Here is a 17,717-nt window from a genome sequence, read left to right as displayed (position 1 = left end):
AAAAGCAGGGATAAAGATACATCCAAGCAGTGAGAAAGAGAGCACAGCACTGTCCTCCCAGGCCCCCTCTCCTCCTGAGCAATGGTTCTCATCCATCAGCTGGGAATACTGACCTTTTTCTTTCCTCACATACTCTGAATCCCAGAAATACACTCCCACTCAGGCTTTCTCCTTAAACATCAGAACATTGCCTTTTTCTCCATCTCTTCCAGCAGAAAATCCTCTTTCTGTTACACAGACCATACAAAGTGCAGCAAATGCACATCCACTGTTATGCAAGGCTGGAGTTGACTCTAACTGGGACATTTTTGGTCCTTTTGGTCCATTTGAAACACCAAGCACAAAAAAGCACCACTCAGACCACCGGAAATATCCTGTGTGATCCTTCAAGGCTCAAACACAGCGTTTCCAGGGGAAGTTCCTTACTGCAGAAATGCTGTTCCCTTGGGATTTCAACCATTATTGTCAATTACTCTGGAGGCAGTTTCTGCTCAAACACGGATTTTAATGCAAATGGCAGAAGGAAACAAATAAAAGCACTTCAAGAGCCCCCAGACTTTGGAGCAATGAACAAATCCAAGAATAATGAGACAAAATGCAAATTATCCCTCTAGAGAGGCAGGTATTTCTGTAGGTGCCTTCCCAGGTAAATCATTAACAGAGGGGCTGTGACTGCAGCGATGCCCAGGATGGAATTCAGGCACTCAGATACAAATTCCAGTTTTTGACCCTCGCCAAAATGACACCAGGCAACCTCTGGAAACTCCCTAAATTCCTCTCAGAGTAAGTCTGCCACTGGCTGCAGTGGAGTGAAGAGACACCTGAGTGTGCAAAGAAAAAATACTGGTGATGGCAAAATCAAATTCCAGGCTGAGGGACGCATCCTCAGTGAGGGAGAGAATGGGGCCAGTTGTGGAAAAGGGACCACAAATAAGAGAGGAAATGATTAAAGATTTGAAAATGAAGGACCAGAAATGCAGCTGCAACAAAGGTGAACACTGGAAAGGAAACCTTGAAGGTGGATATTGGGGAAGGGAGGCAAGGGGGAAGTGGTGTTGAGACTGGGATTACCTCCCCAGACACGTAGAACTGGACAATACCTCCCATAACAGATAAATGAAATATACACCCTAATAAACCAGAGGTGCCCTCTTTGCCTTCCCCAATTTGTGGCAAATGGGATGTTTGATTTGAGCGCTGAAGTTATTCCAGAGCAGTGGAGGGGAATGTGCTGCCATGTCATTTATCAGCTCCTCTAAATGCATAAAGCCTGGCTGATCAATCTCCCCACGCAGCCTAAAAGCCATATAAATCTGAGGGATGCTGTGAGAGGGCTGGGGGGAGGAGGGAAGAACAAAAGGATAGGGAAACCCACGGTGGAACAAGCACAGGGGTAGCAGGGGAGGTGTCAAGAGGCCGTAAAAGCTGAAGCACAACCACAAAGCCAAAAGCTCTGCGAGCCCTCACCACAAAACAGTCAAGACCACGAGGCACAAAGTACAAAACCAACGCTGAGCAGGAGCAGCGAGCAGCAGTTTTTAAGTGCAGCCTCCTGGGCAGAGATCAGCACCGTGACACAGCTCTGAACACGGGGAAAGGAGAGGGAAGCTCCCCACGGGCAGGGAGGGCTGGGCACGGCACCCACGGCACTCTGGGCTCCCAGGAGCTGCTCGGGGCTCAGCGGGGCCAACCGGGGCCGTCTGTGAAGGGCTCAGAGTGGAGCTCCTCAGTGGCCAAGGAACAGACCCCAGCTTTCTCCCACAGCCACATCTGAGTCTCCTTGCAGCTCATACAAAACCCCTCACGCTGGCTCTGCGAGCAGCATGGGGCCAGGCTCGGCCAGGAAGCCTTTCCAGCTCCAGCGGAATTCACAGAATCCTGGAATGTCCCGAGCTGGAAGGGACCCTCAGGAGCACTGATCCAACTCTGATCCCTGCCCAGAACACCCCAGCAATCCCACCCCGTGCCTCCTGGAGCTCTGGCAGCCTCGGGCCTTGCCCATTCCCTGGGGAGCCTGGGCAGTGCCCACCACCCTCTGGGGGAGAACCTTTTCCCACTGCAAGGTGTGGAGCTTCCCTCCGGATCAAGTCCTTATTGCTGTCAAATTCCTTTCATGGCACTATAATCATTAGCTCTACTGGCACTGCTGTCCTTGTAACTCATTAGGGATCCGGGATGGATGCAGAAAATGATGAATATTTAGTCCCTATTCATCTACTACAGAAGCAGCCTATTATCAAACAAGTGACACCTTTACAAACTTAAATTAAATAATGGCTCCCATGGAGGATTCTGAGCCCCTGACAGGATGGCAAGTGATTTAAGTAACATAAAGCTGAGCAACTGGTGATGGATCACGGTTTTCCATGCGCTCTGTTACAGCCTGTAATAGAACAAATGATCATTTTTCAGCCTAATTGAATGTGGCCACCCTGCTCGTACACAGAAGAGACAAAGCTTGATAATTTGCTTCATTAAAATGCATTTTTATGTCATCGGAAAGATTTAAAAAAAAAATTGGTTCTGTTGATAGGGAAGATTAGAAAAATAGAATTTGTCATGCAAACAGCACTTGCAAATGAGGTGTATTTTGGCATTCATACTGCTTATGTTGTGCAAGAAAGATAAGCCCTGAGCACTAAAGCACACAGAGCATCCACATTGTGACAGTAATCAACATTTCTTCAATAGGAATTATGTCACTACACTCATTTGAAGAGCATTTTGTCATTTGCTGCTGCAATGGCCACTGGGCCAGACTAAATAGTTCTCAGCTAAGCTGTTGGGCAGAACACAGAGAATGCAGTGACATTCAGAAAGTTTGGGGGTTTGGGGCTGTCAGCCTCTGTGTTCAAACAAAAAATCAAAGTCAAGACTCAGACAGAGACCCAAACTACCAGGGAAAAAAAAAACTGAAAAATCAAATATCATCTTGTCAAGTTGCAGACAACGCTGTCATCTGTCTGCACTTGCTTTGTTTTAGGGGTTGGAGTTTTTGTGTTTGTAAAGCAATCTTGTTAGGAACAGCAACTTGCCATTCAGACAGCAAACAACTCCTCCAAAATAAAACAGACATTTGCCACGTCAAGTAATCCATTCCCAGGCTCAGTGAGTTTAATAACGTGTAATTCCAACATAAGCATTTGAAAAAGAAACACTTCTACCTGTATCAACTTGGACTAAGCCAAAATCACTTGGAAGGCAGCTGCAGATTTCTATCATACCCGTAACACAGAAAAATATCAAAGCACTTAATTATTTGTTACTATATTCCAATTGCACTTTTAGGTGTTGAGGAGGTGAGGATCCTGTACATATATTAAATTTCTTAACACCTGCAAGACAGATAAACTCAAGCAAACTACCGAAATGACAGCACTGAAGTAGCCTTAAATCAACCCAAGAGCTTTGGATGGTGCCATTAATAAAAGCCAACAAACCAGTCACCCCTCATTAACTATTAGAAAAAGTGAACTTTAAATCACACTATTTATAGCACTTCCAAAACACCACCAACAAAAAATACCTGAAAACGGGTAGGTATCCAGCATTTCTTCTATTTAAATTATAAAACCATTTCCAAAAGCATGAAGAAACTCATACAATCCTAGAAGTTGGGGTAATGCACACCAACGAGCATCAGGCAGAAATCCCTCTCAGGTAATTTACTGTATTTGATTCAGAATGGGCAGCAAACTGTGAAATGTATCTCATGGACACCAGCAGCCTTTTAAAAGCCGACCACAGCATTAATGAGTGTAGATTATCTTAACAAATTCAATTTAGAATTTGGAAATTAAGTTATGTACAAAGAAATGGGGAGTAAATAAATCAGTTTTACAATTAAACCAAGATGTAACCTCCCACCCCCAAAATTCAGACACAGGGCAAAGAGGTTTCACCACAACCACCAGAGGTGAATTACAATCCCTCCCTCTGTTCTCTTGCTATGACAAAAGCATTAAGCTCAGAAAATCCTGACTTTTGATGATCCCTGTACTCCCAGCTGCTCTTTAGAATGTCATGACTCAGTTTCCTTTTGGAGAAGAACAGGATACAGCAGGAGGTTATATTTAACCCAGATTCCGGATCCCTGAGCAGATAAAATCTGGATAAAAGGTCAGGGCGTTGTGGGCAGGAGCTGTGCCAGTGACAGGACATCACCCAGAGGGTCCAGGCAGGAACCTGGGGTTGTTCTGTCCCCAGCACAGGGCCCCGGCTCTGTTCCAGCTGCACAGCTCCTGCTCTGTCCACGGCGCTGGCAGAGACCCACGGACACTGAACTGACTCCTGCTGCTAAGGAACATCGAGGGACAGCTCCTTTGGCCCTCTCCATTTATAAAACCACCACTCTGCCCTCTGGGAGGACAAATGCAATCCCTGACATCCCCCAGCGCCCGTTCCCATGTTTGAATGAACACACAGAGATGATGGAGAGCGCCAGGAAGTGCAAGTGAGCTCCATTTTTAAGATGCCCTTGAAAATGAGATGAAAAACACGGTTCCGACAATCAACCACTGGCGTATTTATTAATCTTCCAAGCAGCAGATCCCTTCCCCTTGGCAACAGGGAGCTGAGGGGATGTGCTGCTGGATTGCAGACCTGGCTCTGGAAAACACACCAGCACCTACGGAGGGATGGTTTGGTGTGTGCTGGAGCTGCAGCTGGAGTTTCGCTTCCGTCCCACACAGAAACAGCTCCGGAGCCGTGGCTCCCGGCCAGGGCAGAGCTGGTGTGTTATTTTTTGGGATCAGCAACACGGTAAGTGCTTAATAGTTAAAATATTCCACATGGAAGGCAGAGAGACAGCGAATCAAGAGGCATATGGCAATTCAACAAACCCCAAAATGATATTGTAAAGGCAACAGCAACTGCTCTGGCAGCTGGGCAGAGATCGGCATCAGGGAAAGCAGTGAAATCACCCATTCTGAAGCCAAGGTCACTGACGGGATTTATAGATTTATCCCTGAAGAGCCTTTGCTGAACATGAAATGCTGAAATAATTTTTTTTTAATCTCTCCCCCCGCCCCTTTGGGCTCCCTCATTTGCTGGAGGCTTTTAAAATTCATTCCTTTTCACAGCTGGTTAAACAATGGAATCTTTTGGCAAACTAAAAGGACAGAATTGATTGCCCTACACAAACTTTTCTGCACGTATAATTGATTTTTAATTCACTGCCTTATTTCCAAAAGGACTTGACAATAAACTCGGTGCTGTATGTGCAGTATTGATCCCTTTCAACGAGGGCTTGGATCAAAGACTGATGCAAGTTAATCACAAACAAAAGATTGTTATCTTTCATCTAGGAACCTGTGTTTAAACTAAATTCCCCTTTTTGAGCTGTAATACACCCTGTCTTTTCTAGCTGTACTGCACCTTAGCATTTTGTAAACCTGCCAGCTGCTCAGTAACTATAATTTTATGCAACTTTTAAATAACAACTTTTTCCCCCAAGCAGAATAATTTCATCCTTCATTGGTCACTTTTGACTGTGAGGGCTGATGGCTCTTTTCCACTCTGAGTTCTTAGAATAAGACACAAACAAGACCTTCCCACACGTGCTTAAACGAAAATCTTACTTATTCTTAAAACACAGGTCCTACAAGGCCACGGCAATTTGAGTTTGGAGTTTTTTTATCTCTAGTGCTCAGCTAAGTTTCAACTGTTACTGATTAACGGACTTGCAAATGTGGCTGGATTGCTAAATTCCAGAAAAAGTTCATTTAGTGGGACTGTCACTCCACTGGGAAGCTGCAATGTTTATTTTTTGTGGGTAAAACAATAAAACTAAGCAGTAACTGGTGTCTTAACCTTCCAAGCCCACTCCTGCAAAGCTGCTCAGCTTTTCCAGTATCCCTTGATGATTTTTTTCCACTCGACTATTCCAGAGGCTCTGTTTCAATCTGGCTCTGAATTTGATTTTCTATAGCTGCCACATAATCAGTAAATAAAATTCATGGTATTTTTGCCCCAGTAAGCAGCAGCTCTGTCTCCCAGCATATCTGAAGAGCCTTGGCTTCACAGGAGGGAGCCATGAGAGCAATGTTTTCATGAGCACACACTCCAAAAAGGGCGGATGGGAGACATTTGAGGATGATTCCAGGCAAAGAAGCCAAGCAAATAAGTCTGTGGGTTTTGCATAAGTAATTCCTTGACCTGCCACACTGGATTACAAACACTTACAAACATATTAGGAAAGTAGTTTGCTGTATCTTATCATTTCTGGCAGAAGAATCTCCACCTGTATTTTATGATAAATGAGTTTAAGCTGAAGCCAGGTGTGGATATTTTAAAATTTATGAACTTGTAAATTGATGTACATGGCCAATTAAGATTTAGCACCAGCAAGGATTAACTACCCCTGCACATAAATTGAGGAGGTTGTTTGAATGGAGGTTGTTTACCTCAACTACTTGACATCAAGAGCAATGTAAAATATTTAAAAGGCAGAATATTTCAAGATAAAAGGCAGTTATCAGGGATGTCACGGGGTGGCATTGACAGTTCTGCACAGAGATGCACACGGTGAAAAAACCTTCCTAAGGAACACTTGGCAACTTCCTTTAGAGAATTTAACATGGATGGAACAAAGTGTAGAGGAAAAGGGAGGAATTGCCCAATAAAGAATGTTTAAGTACTGCTTCACCCAGATCTTCTTTAACTTTGGAAGACACAGCCCCGAGCTCCAAAGGTGCTTCAATTAAGCCTCAACAGTGTTGTTCATAATCAACATCTGAATGCTAATCAGGAGCACAGTTCCATGCAGGAGAGCATCCCTGTGCAATAAACTGCAGCAGAGCAGCACCAAACTCTGCCTGTAGCAAGCATGCATAAGTAAACAGAATTAATAACTACCCAAGTGTGGATGGGTGACTTAATCTGTTTCGATTAGATGCAGCTCAGCCCCAGGCCTTTGTGGTATTTAAAATGTGTTCATCATGTTTAATTAAAAAACCTAATAAACTGCAGGTTCCTTTAGTTCTGATGCGCATTTCTCTCTCCTGTAAGCCCTATTGATTTCGCTAGAACTTTGGATAAAGAGAGAGAAAAAAGCACATTCTGAATGAAGAGATAAAAAGGTGAGGCAGAATCAGGGCTGTTGGGTGAGGAACAGTCAGAACCAGCTGCTCTCCTTCCACATTTCCAGTACGTGAAGCACCCCAGACAGAAAACCTTTCCATTAGGTTACCAGAACTAACGATGCCCACTGTACCCTGCATAAATTACAGCTCTTTGATAGGTTATTGATCTGAAATGGGAGCTCATTTTTGGAGCTGGAGCAAGCGCAGGGTCAGAATTGTACTGAACATCACTGAAGTATAAAAGCAATTTTGCAGAGAAGATTTTGTCCCAAGATGTGGAAATTTTGTAAGGACAATTTGTCTTGGGAGATGTTCCCACAGAAACCACAGCAGGGAATGTGGATGTTCAGGTTAACCTCAGCTGAAGAAGTTCATGTTCCTGGTTCCAGATGTGGGATCTGCGGGAAGGACCCAACTCTACCATGAGGGCAAGCCCCAGAGGAAACAGAGGCACTGTCAAATTCAGCTCACGGTTCCAAACGCCACTCCCACGGCAGTTCTGAAGCATTTCCAGGTGGAAAAGAACAGAGCAGCACCATTCCATCCCTGGGGGGGTCTCTGCCTGCCTGCATCCGAAATGCCACACCTGGCAAAGGGACATTTTTTGAGGTGACCACAAGGTGCAGAGCGCTCTCACTGCTCTGACATCCTGTGCTGGGTTTGAGTGGAGATTTAAACCTGTAAGAGGCACCAGTTGTATCAAAACAAGACAACTTTGCTCCTGGCTTCTCCCCAAATAATCCCTCTCCTCCACCCTGCTTTCCATGGAAGCTGCAGCCCCTCAGCACCAGGTGATGCTGCTGGAGGTTGGTGTGTGCTCAGAATGGGCCTCAATCAGGCATTAAATGTGACAATTGCTCCAGCTTGCCCACAGAAGTGAATTCATGAGCATTACAAGAGAAGCCAAGCCCTGCCCATCAAATCTCTGCTGGAAATTGATGTTGTCAGGTGGGGAAGGAGCCTTTACAAACAGGAAACAGCTGCTCAGAGCTGCCCGTGCACACACCAGCGCAGGAGGTTCTTCAGCCACTCTCACAGGCAGTGTGCAAGACTGGCTCTCACTCTGTGCCGCTGAATTTACATACTGGGATAAAAAAAGGTTTAAAAATAGCCACAGGTTCAGAGACACGAGGGAGACAACAAACCTCTGTCTTCATATTTACACAGCCCTCATGTAATTCAATCAGTGGCCAATTTTACTCTCTATTTAATTCCATCCAAACATCTGCAACCACATCAGCAGCAGTAAAAATAACACAACTCCCATCCTTTGTTTTAATCAGGTCTGATGCTGCCAAGCAGCTCCTACCTCACAGTTTGGTCAGAGGCAGCAGAGCTGTTCTAATGAAAAACAAAGGCTTTGTCTTTGGGCAGCTGAGAGTCCACAAAAGAAGTTTAAAACATGGTACTACTACTCCTACTACTATTATTATTATTATTATTATTATTCAGGTTAACTGACCAAAGCTCTGTATCTGGTGTGGGATCTGCTTATTTATCCAATTGCAAAACTTAAGTAAACATTTGCTGGGCTGCAAGAAGAGATTAATTACAAGTCTAGCCCAAATAAGGCCAGGGATTGGACCTGGGTCTTCATTTCCCTCAGAACTGTCTCTCTGGGATTCTCAGCCCACCACATCACTGGAGGCTCCATCACTTGCCACCCTGAGATGAAGGGGACACACAGAGTTAAGGCTGTCACCACAATTTAATTGTTTTGGCCAGACTTAGGGTTTGACACGTCAAAATTTTCTGACAAATACTTCATTGCAGAATTCCTGTGGCAGCTTTAGCACCCTGTGGATCACGCAGAGTTCTCCTGAATTTCACAGAGCCAGCAATAAGGAAACTTCCCTTTCAAGTCTCCAAAATGCAGCACAGCTGCTTTAGGCTGAAGCTGTCTGCAAGCTGCAGGGACCAACAGGCTCTGAGGCTGTGCAGGTGGAGCTTTGCTGTCTATAAATAAGAGCACAGTTTGATCTTTGGCTCTGCCCAGGCTGGAGGGCTGCCAAATGTTTCTGGAAACTTGGATGGAGCAGACCAAGAACAAATATGATAAAATGAGCTGGGGCTGACAATGATTTATAGAGTCAGTGATCATTACTCTGTGCTCACAGGCTGCACTTTTGCAGTAATGCTTCACTTTTCAATAAACTTTGGTTTTGCCATTGGTAAGGCTCGACTCTCTCTCATTTAACGTGGGTTGATCATCAAAACCCCCGAGTGCAGCAGCTCCAGCACTCACAGCTCAGGGCAGCTGATGGAAAAAAATGAAGAGAGGGTAAAAAAGCTACACAGGGAAAAAAAGAGGCATGCTGGCACAATTTAGCCCTGGATGTATGCAGAGAGCACAGGCTGAAGCAATCTCAACCCAAACTTACCAAACACAGGGCAGAGCACTCCAAGGATTTGTTCCAGCAGTCAGTTCCCAACACAAACCTCCCTTTTGTGACAAGATAAGTAAGTGCAGAACTTATCAGGAGAGCGTGTCCCAGGCTCTGTGCTCCCGCCCTGGCATCGCTGCCAGGCCAGCACAGGATCCTCCCTCCTCCCTCCCTCCCTGGCTCCAGGCAGCCACAAAGGTTCTTTGTTGGGCCTGGGACCAGCCCCGAAGAGGGGCTCTAGGCTGGCCCAGCCCTCCTCGAGCTCCTGCAGGGAAGGTTTAAATGAGGAGAGAGCAGAGCACACATCAGTCACTGCAAGAACTCCCTGAAAGCCTTGCAGAGAACCTCCAGCTCAAAAAATCTCTCCAGCCATTGCTTAAATAATTAAAACCACTAAGAGACAGTGAAAGTTTCCTCCATTAATCAGTTCTATTTTCTAACACCAATGCCAGCTTTATTAGTAGCTTAACAAGATCACATTTTTATTTTTGTTTACTTCTTTAAACACTTCACCAATTAACCAGCTGAAAAATTGACCCACTCAAGGCAAAAAAAAAAAAAGATCAATGAAACTTTTCTCCTGTCACTTTTCCATGAGCAATTCTGTCTTGCACTGGAACAGATTTTTTCATTTACATACCCATGTATTTTCATTTATATACCCATGTATGTGCATTTTTATTTACACACCCGCCCTCTTCTTGCTCATAAAGATAACCTCTTTAGGAAAAAAACAAACCATAAAAAAGCAAGAGAAGCAACGTGAACTCTAAAGGCTGGAGGAGATAAATCATTTCCTACCACTTCATCTTCAGTCCAACACTTCTCAATCAGCTTTGGCACAGGTTTCTTCACCAAGCGCTGCAGGGCTTTTCCAGCATCGTAGTTACTTTCATGTAGCTGAAAAATAAAGAAGACAAATAGATCATTCAAAGGAATTAGCAGTGATCTGATATTGGAGGGAAAAAAACCACTACAAGGAGCCACATGAGATGTTCTCTGCCTAATTATTTTTACTGTTGATGTATGAAGTGAAATTTAACCAACCTGAAGGGTAACTGAGGTTTTATCAGTAGAAGAAGCAGCATTAAACCAAGCAGGCATTCGCCTTCCTTCCTCAACCTGTCCCAGGTAATGTTGAAGCCAAAGTCACACTGCTCCCTTCTACTCACGGGGCTCAATGTGATGTCAGCCATGATAAAATAAAAATTAATACATTATGGGGTTATACTTCACACAAATTGGCTGAAATCTCCTGTCGTCAGCAGGAACAGATCTGAACTGCTGAAGGTGCTCTTCCCCCTCCACCAAGTTACTGGGGCATTCATTAGTTTTGAATACTTAGGGGAATTTTAAAGGAAAAAAAAAAGTACTTCTAAAAAGAAAAGGTCACTCCTGGGCACAGAGCTCTGCTGTTACTTGCAGTGTGTTTTTAGAACAAACACAAATGTTCCTTAACTGGCAGCCTGAACTCTTTTTTTTCCTCACCAACAAACTAAAACAACAATACAAACAGGGTATTTGTTTCTGCAGTGAGACGTTTCTGCAGTGAGACGAGTGCTTGAAGAATAGAGAGTGGAAAAGAAAGAAAACTAAGAGTGGTTTTCTGTTAATTTCCAGCTTTTATTTGGCACCTCTGGGGAGGTTACAAGCACTGGGTGCAGTCATTAATTCCCTGCAGCAACGCAGGGTAACCAAAACCAACAATGCTCCAAATTCCAAAAATTCATTTCCCTGGTCCCCCTTCCAGCCCTGGCTCTGGGAGGTGCCAGCACAGCAGAGCCACCAGCAGCCCTGCCTGTCCCTGCCTGGCACGGGAGCATCCCCTGGGCACAGCTCCTGCTTCCAGCCCTGGAATTCCCTGGGGACACCAGGGCATGGGTGTAAACCTGGCCTGAAGGGGAACAGGGACCTCAGCCCCCCTCACCTGAGCCCTGCTCAGAGCCCAGCCTGCAGTGCCAGCCCTGACTGCTCTGCTCAAACACCAAAACTGCCTGAAATAAAACCTACAACAAAAAAATTAGTTCTAAGGCTCCTGTGGTATGCAGTGCCTACTTACAGGCATGAAAATAAGATGTTGCCTTTTCTGCTGGGTACACATTAATTCTCCTCCTTGTTTGCACTCCAGCACTGGGAACAAATCCATCTCAAAGAAAAAAGCACTGTTTGTTTTGCCAGCTCACCTTGCAAATGGTTCTTTTCTGTGCGTGCCACTACCTATAAGATTTTTCACTTAGGAAATGTGACAGTGCTGAGGAGAATGGTGCTTCTGTTTCCCTCCCCCTCTGCTCCCTCCCAAAACATGAGGAATGCCAAAGCCTCATTGTAACTTGGAGGGCATCTTTATTTTGCCTCAAGGACAACACGTGTTTTTCCCTGGCAGCTCCACTGCCCAAGCAGCTCAATCTGAAAAAAAAAAACAAAAAACAAAAAAAACCAAAAAAACACCCACAAAAAAAACCCCAGACAAACCCAGAAAGAACAGCCTGGTCTGACAGGCAACTACTCCAGAAAAATAAAAGTTTACAGGCCAGCAAGGGTGTCTCACATCAGCAACAGAAAATACGAGCATTAACTTTTGACCAAGCAATTACATTAATACCAATCCCAAACCCCATCAGCACAGACGTGACAGAAGAGCCATGGAACAGAGAAGAGCCATGTGAGAACATGCTACAGGCTTAGAGTCTCCTGAAAAACGTTACTTTTAGCAGGTGGGAGGGGAAAAATATGTTTCATAAATGCCAGGAGTAGGATAATGCAGCAGAAAGGAAAAATATTTTCTCTGAGTGCTGGAGTTAAATTTACATGTTCCAGTCTGGCTCATTCTCTGCTTTTCACTTTCAGTCATTTAATATATCTGAGCGCTTTATTGGCAAGATTCAAATATATAAATAACAGCTAATGATGACTGCCTCTGGTTTCATTAACTTCTGCTTTAACTTCTCCAGGTATTTCTACAACACTGGATCATTGTCCAGTCAGCCACAGAATCTCCATTTTTAGCATTAACTCTGCCATCCAAATTTGGCACCACCGTGACATTTTATCTATGAACAACTGCAACAAAGGGAACCACCACAAATGCACCTTAAAACAGAAAATACAGCAACTTCTGCATCACTGGACAGGACTAAAGAAAAAGTCTGAATGTGCACATGTCCAAAAGCCTCCTTTATATTGCTATTAAAGAAAGCCAGGTCCCAGGGAAGGGATTTTACGATCAAGTCTGCCCATTCCCACAAGGTTCCCAGTTCCTACTCCAGCCCCTGAGCAGAGATGCCATTTCTGTCTGGGTGATGCTGCAAATAAATTCTCTTTTGGCATGGCTCAGCTGTCAGGCACCTCCAGTCTGTAATGAACCCATGAATTACATCTTGCAGCTCTGACATCTCTGGGCTTGCTCATCAAAATATTGTTCTTCAATTGTAATTTATAACTTAATTTAAATGTCCCTTTCCTGTGACCTTTTTAGAGCAGAGTGGCATTGCATCTGGCAGCTCCTGCTCCAGCAAGGCTTCCGTTGGCAATTACAGCCATTATGACCTCCCTTGAAAAGCCCAGCTCAGTGAGGTTGCATCCAGGACTCAGGATAAAATAATTGCAATCCATTAAGAACAGTGAGATCCCAGAGCCTTTTTCTCCAAGGCAAAATTGCTGCCATCTCATGAGAGTTTTACTGAACCGCTTCAAAATCACCGAATCCCAGCCTGGTTTGGGTTGGACCTTAAAGCAGAAGGGATCATTCAGCCAAACCCACTTTTATGGGGCTGCAGCATGTCCAGCACCGGTAGGACATCACTGGAATTCCAGAGTTCTCCAGGTTCCAGAGCTGGCTCTTCCATGGGATGATGACTTGTCCTGGACAAATCACATCCCAAGATGAGGGAGAAGGACAAAGACAAGGAAAATGAGAAGCAGGATGGGGGATTGCTGCCATGTGGCCTGAGCAGCTCCATCTTTGGGTGTAATAACTCCAACCCAACACCCAATTTAATACAAAATGTAATTCAGGCCACTTCTTTCAGTAGCAGAGCTGACAAATTTCAGTGGGCTGTGGATATTCTTTATAGCTACGGACATCCTTGCCCTGCTATGAAAATGGAAAATGCTCCTTTTAATTTTTATCAACCATTTCTAAAACCCAGCAAGACAAGAGCCCCAAGTGCCCTTTAGGGTATTACTTGGGTATCAGACAAAATCAAATAAAAAAACCTCCAACTTCCATCTCTTCCCCCCCCAGTTCTAATCTATTTTAAGCACCTATATAGCGATGCTGCTGATGAAGATTAAGAAGCCTGATATTTGTGATGCAGCCACTTTGCACTGGCACTGCCAGGGAGCTGCCAAACAGCCCAAAATGCAGCTGCAGAACAGCTGTGGGGTAATGCAGGCATGGCCAGTGCTCCACACACAGCCAGGACCAGAACTTGCCAATTACCTGCAAAACTTACAACAGCACTTTAAAAAAAACCTTTCAAGAAACAGGAGTATTTTCCATATTCCCCAAAAATTTTAGAAGCAATCACGGCAGTCGGTTTTGGCCCTTTTTTATCTGCCTGTTTCAATAGTTTCTGTAAAAAAGACTTCCTGACTCATCTTACAAATAAAGTGCTGAAGTTTCTCCCCTGAGAGCGAGGATGAGGATGAGTGGAAATCCCAAGTGGCAGAATTGTCTCCTGCACAGAGGTGGCTCCAGCCCCTGACAGGCCCGGGCAGGGAGCCTGGCCTGCAGTGCTGCCCTACCTCGTGTGAACCAGCAGAGCAGCTGCTCATTAACACTCATCCAGAAGCAAAACTAGTAATAAGAAGAAATGCTAACATATATTTAAATAATTTTTTTATGCTTTCAACCTTGTCTGTAGTTAATGAACAAGAAAATCTGGTCTAAGGGCAAGTTAAAACAGGGAGTAATTTGTCTGGGTGACATCTTAGTTAGAACTGAATTTCCTTGCACTGAGATTACACTGTCATGTTTGTCACTCATAACGACACGTTCCCATGCAGCAGAGTTATCAGAAGGCACAACAACACTATTAGTAAAGAGAGATTTACACAATATTAGCATATCATTGTTTGGTCTCTCCTCCATGTAGTACTACACCAGTTTAAGTGGTGCTATTTTTTCACCTTATGAGGATAAATAGAGTGGCTGGCTCTGATTTCCCCAGCAAAACCATGACCAAAACCTCAGAGATTCGTGTTCCACACTGAGTTTGCACCCTGCCAGCCTCAGTGTCTGTTCCAGGGTTTGCTGTTTCGCAGAACACCAGGCAAGGCTGACCACTGGGAATGAATGATTCCTCTGCAACTCCGTCAAATCTGAGCACAAAGGAGGAAATTAACTCCTGCTTGACCTGGGATCTCTGGGAACAGCACTGCAGAACCTCTGACCAGCAGGCACAGGTCAAAAGGATAAAAAAGGTCATGAGTTTCTGGCTTTGCATTGGTATGGACACAGAAAGGATCTTAAACCACATCTGATGCTAAATCAGAGTCTGGAGGGCAAAGAGGAGGGAAGGAGGGAAGGGAAGGAACTACTCCAGGATTTCCCCCAGCTCTCCCTCCTCAGCACTGCCAGCAGCAGCTACAAGGTTCGTGTTGAATATTCACCTTGTTCCATCCTTCCCTGGATTGTCAGATCTGGCATCACCTTCCCCCCACAGAGCAGGATGAGCTTTCTGGGATAATTTTTTCACCATTATTGTGGTGAAAGACTTGCAGGAGCTGCTATGCCCTCCTCCAGCCCTCCCAGTCTGACACCAGCACCCATCAGGAGGGCAGCAAACTCCAAATGAAAACCTTATTTCCTTCCTAAGGGTTACAGTGACAAATGTGGCAGCAAACCCCAACAGCCAAACAAAGGAACAGGAGCTGGAATTCACCTGGAATGCTGAGTGAATAATCCTTTCATTGAGCTGAGATATAAATAAATACATGTATGTGATGTCTGTATGTTGCATTGTGCCTCCATGATCTTCATTTCTATCTGGCATAATTAACAATAAATCGTTCTGGGGGCTTACAGCACCTGTTATTACATAAATAAAACAGCAGCAAAGGAGCTTGTCAAGACTGATTTATGTGAAGTGCTCCTCCAAAGTTTATTGGATTTCCATAATAAGAAATCATACCACACCATTTTCTTTTACATTAATCTTCTGGGTTGCATATGATAATTTCTAAACAAAGACACAACTTAGTGCAGGTTAAGAGGCTCACAAATCATTTATCAGATAAATCTGATCTGTTTTAAATAGGTGGTGAACTGAAAGATAAAAAAGGTACCATTTTGTCAGGACAACAAGTGACCTATCTAAACTGTTTAAAGTTAAACAAGCAGGTTTCCAGAAATAAGTCAAAGTTTCTTAAAATATCCCTGACAGAACTATTATTTATAAGGAAACTCTTATCTAGAAAAATTCAAAGTGGACAAGGAAAGCATTTTCTAAAATAGACATGCACTAGAAACACAAAGAGAAAAGAATCAGAAGAACAAACCCAAGTATTTTGGGACTAATCTAATTTCAGAAGCAAGAACTCTACAAGTGCAACTGCAGATTCCTCAGGCTGCCAAGCGATTAAAGGGAGTAATTAAAGTAGATAGAGAAGCAGTGAAGTTAAATGAATTTTCTGCATTAGGCTTTTATTATAGATAAGGGGAGAGAAATTCCAATTCCAAAACCTCTTTAGTCATTATTGACCTTAACAGAAATTTGAGTCTCTGAGAAGGATGTCAGGGAACAAATCAGCCAACTGCAGAGTGGTGCAGCACCAGCGTCAGGTGGCCTCCATCCCAAGGGAAAGGAACACAAGGAACATTTTCCCTGTGAAGAATGCAGGCATTTTAACTCCAGTTAGAACTCCAGACTAGCTGGGCTGAATGGAAGGCCCAAGAGCCAGGCCAGGGGAAGCTGAGCAAATCACAATTCCAGCTGGTGGCTCTGAACTGAGCAGCTTCCCAAAAACACTCACTGGGGTCACCTTCAAGGCACCACCCACGAGGTCATCACTGAACTTCTGCAGCTCAGAGTTAGGAAAATCAGTTGGGATTTGAAAGGAAGGTACTACCAAAAAATGTGACCCCAAAATCTGGCTTACATGCTAAACATCTGAGGCACTCCCTGCTTTAGGTGGCCCAGGGATGGCAGGAAGGCTGCTCTTGCCCACGGGGATCACTTACTGTGTTGAGGGCATTGAGGGTGGTGTCGTCCCGGGAGGCAGCCACACATCCATCCTCGGTGGATCCCCCGTCACACATCCCCGCAAAGGCTGCCATGCTCCTGCAGGGGAGGGGAAAGGGGTCAATTCCTCAGCTGCTGCTGGATGCACACATCGTGCAACACTCAAATACTGCATTTACACCTTAAATCATGAATTTTAGGGCCTTGCAACACTATGGAACAAGGACAGCAAAGCAGCACAAAACTGCAGAGCTGAGTCCCCTCAGCACATGGAACAAATCCAGCATTAAAATCCAATCTAATTTGCTTTCATCAGTTAAAAGTCTGCACTGCCATAGGAGCAGAGCCTGATCAGGATTACAGAAGATGAAACCTGCAGACAGGAGAAGAGAGTCTCAGCAGAGACAGCAAACTCTGTGCTGTCGTCTTGGTTTTATTATGTCAGAAAACTGACTGAAATTGCAGATTCCCCAGCCTCTGAATTCTTGCAAGCTACAAGTAATTTACTGAAACTCTGAATTACTGTGAAGCCCACCAACTTCAGTTTGCTGAACCCACCAGGCAAATCAGGGAGGAACTGAAATGCAAACTGGAGCTCCCAATGGGATTCCCTGAAGGGATCCTCTGCTGAACCAGCTGCTCCACCTGGAGCAGTTCCTCCTTTGTCACCCATCCCACAGCACTCCATGCCAGCACACTCTGCTGGCTTTGCATTTTAACTCCAGAGCCACAGCTGATGGGAAGATGCTGTGCTGGCCCAAATCTGAGCGTTCTTGTCTCAAACTGAACATCTCAGCTGATGCCACTGGCACCCACAACCCTGCACATTCCCACCCCAGCAGGCCACAGGCACAGCAGGATGGTGGCTGAACTCACCTGGCTGCCCTGAGGTACATCAGCAAGTCACAGTCGTTGACTCCTGGCATCCACACGAGTTCCTCGTGCTGTGTCACCGTGTCCCCGTCCGGGGAAGGGAACGGCTGCAGGTCAGGGAGCTTGGCCTGGAAAAGAGTTCATACAGACATGGCAGTTGTTCTTAATGTCAGGAGGATACACAGGTTCATAAA

At 44.8% G+C, this 17,717-nt stretch overlaps 1 protein-coding gene across 7 annotated transcripts in view; it reads right to left on the bottom strand.

Moving 5' to 3' along the window:
* RERE (arginine-glutamic acid dipeptide repeats) overlaps nt 1-17,717 on the bottom strand; it is a 177,384-nt gene that overhangs the window by 48,930 nt on the left and 110,737 nt on the right. For all 7 annotated transcript variants that reach the window (XM_048326414.1, XM_048326409.1, XM_048326413.1 and 4 more), the window contains 3 exons: nt 17,527-17,651; nt 16,650-16,749; nt 10,268-10,366 (listed from right to left, as the gene is read on the bottom strand). In XM_048326414.1, coding sequence (XP_048182371.1) covers nt 10,268-10,366; nt 16,650-16,749; nt 17,527-17,651 — 324 coding nt within the window. The remainder of the gene's footprint in view (nt 1-10,267; nt 10,367-16,649; nt 16,750-17,526; nt 17,652-17,717) is intronic.

The sequence above is a fragment of the Corvus hawaiiensis genome, chromosome 22 (genome assembly GCF_020740725.1).
Source record: "Corvus hawaiiensis isolate bCorHaw1 chromosome 22, bCorHaw1.pri.cur, whole genome shotgun sequence".
Lineage (NCBI taxonomy): Eukaryota > Metazoa > Chordata > Aves > Passeriformes > Corvidae > Corvus > Corvus hawaiiensis.
Note: the sequence above shows the minus strand (reverse complement) of the source record. Positions and strands in the feature narration are given on the sequence as shown.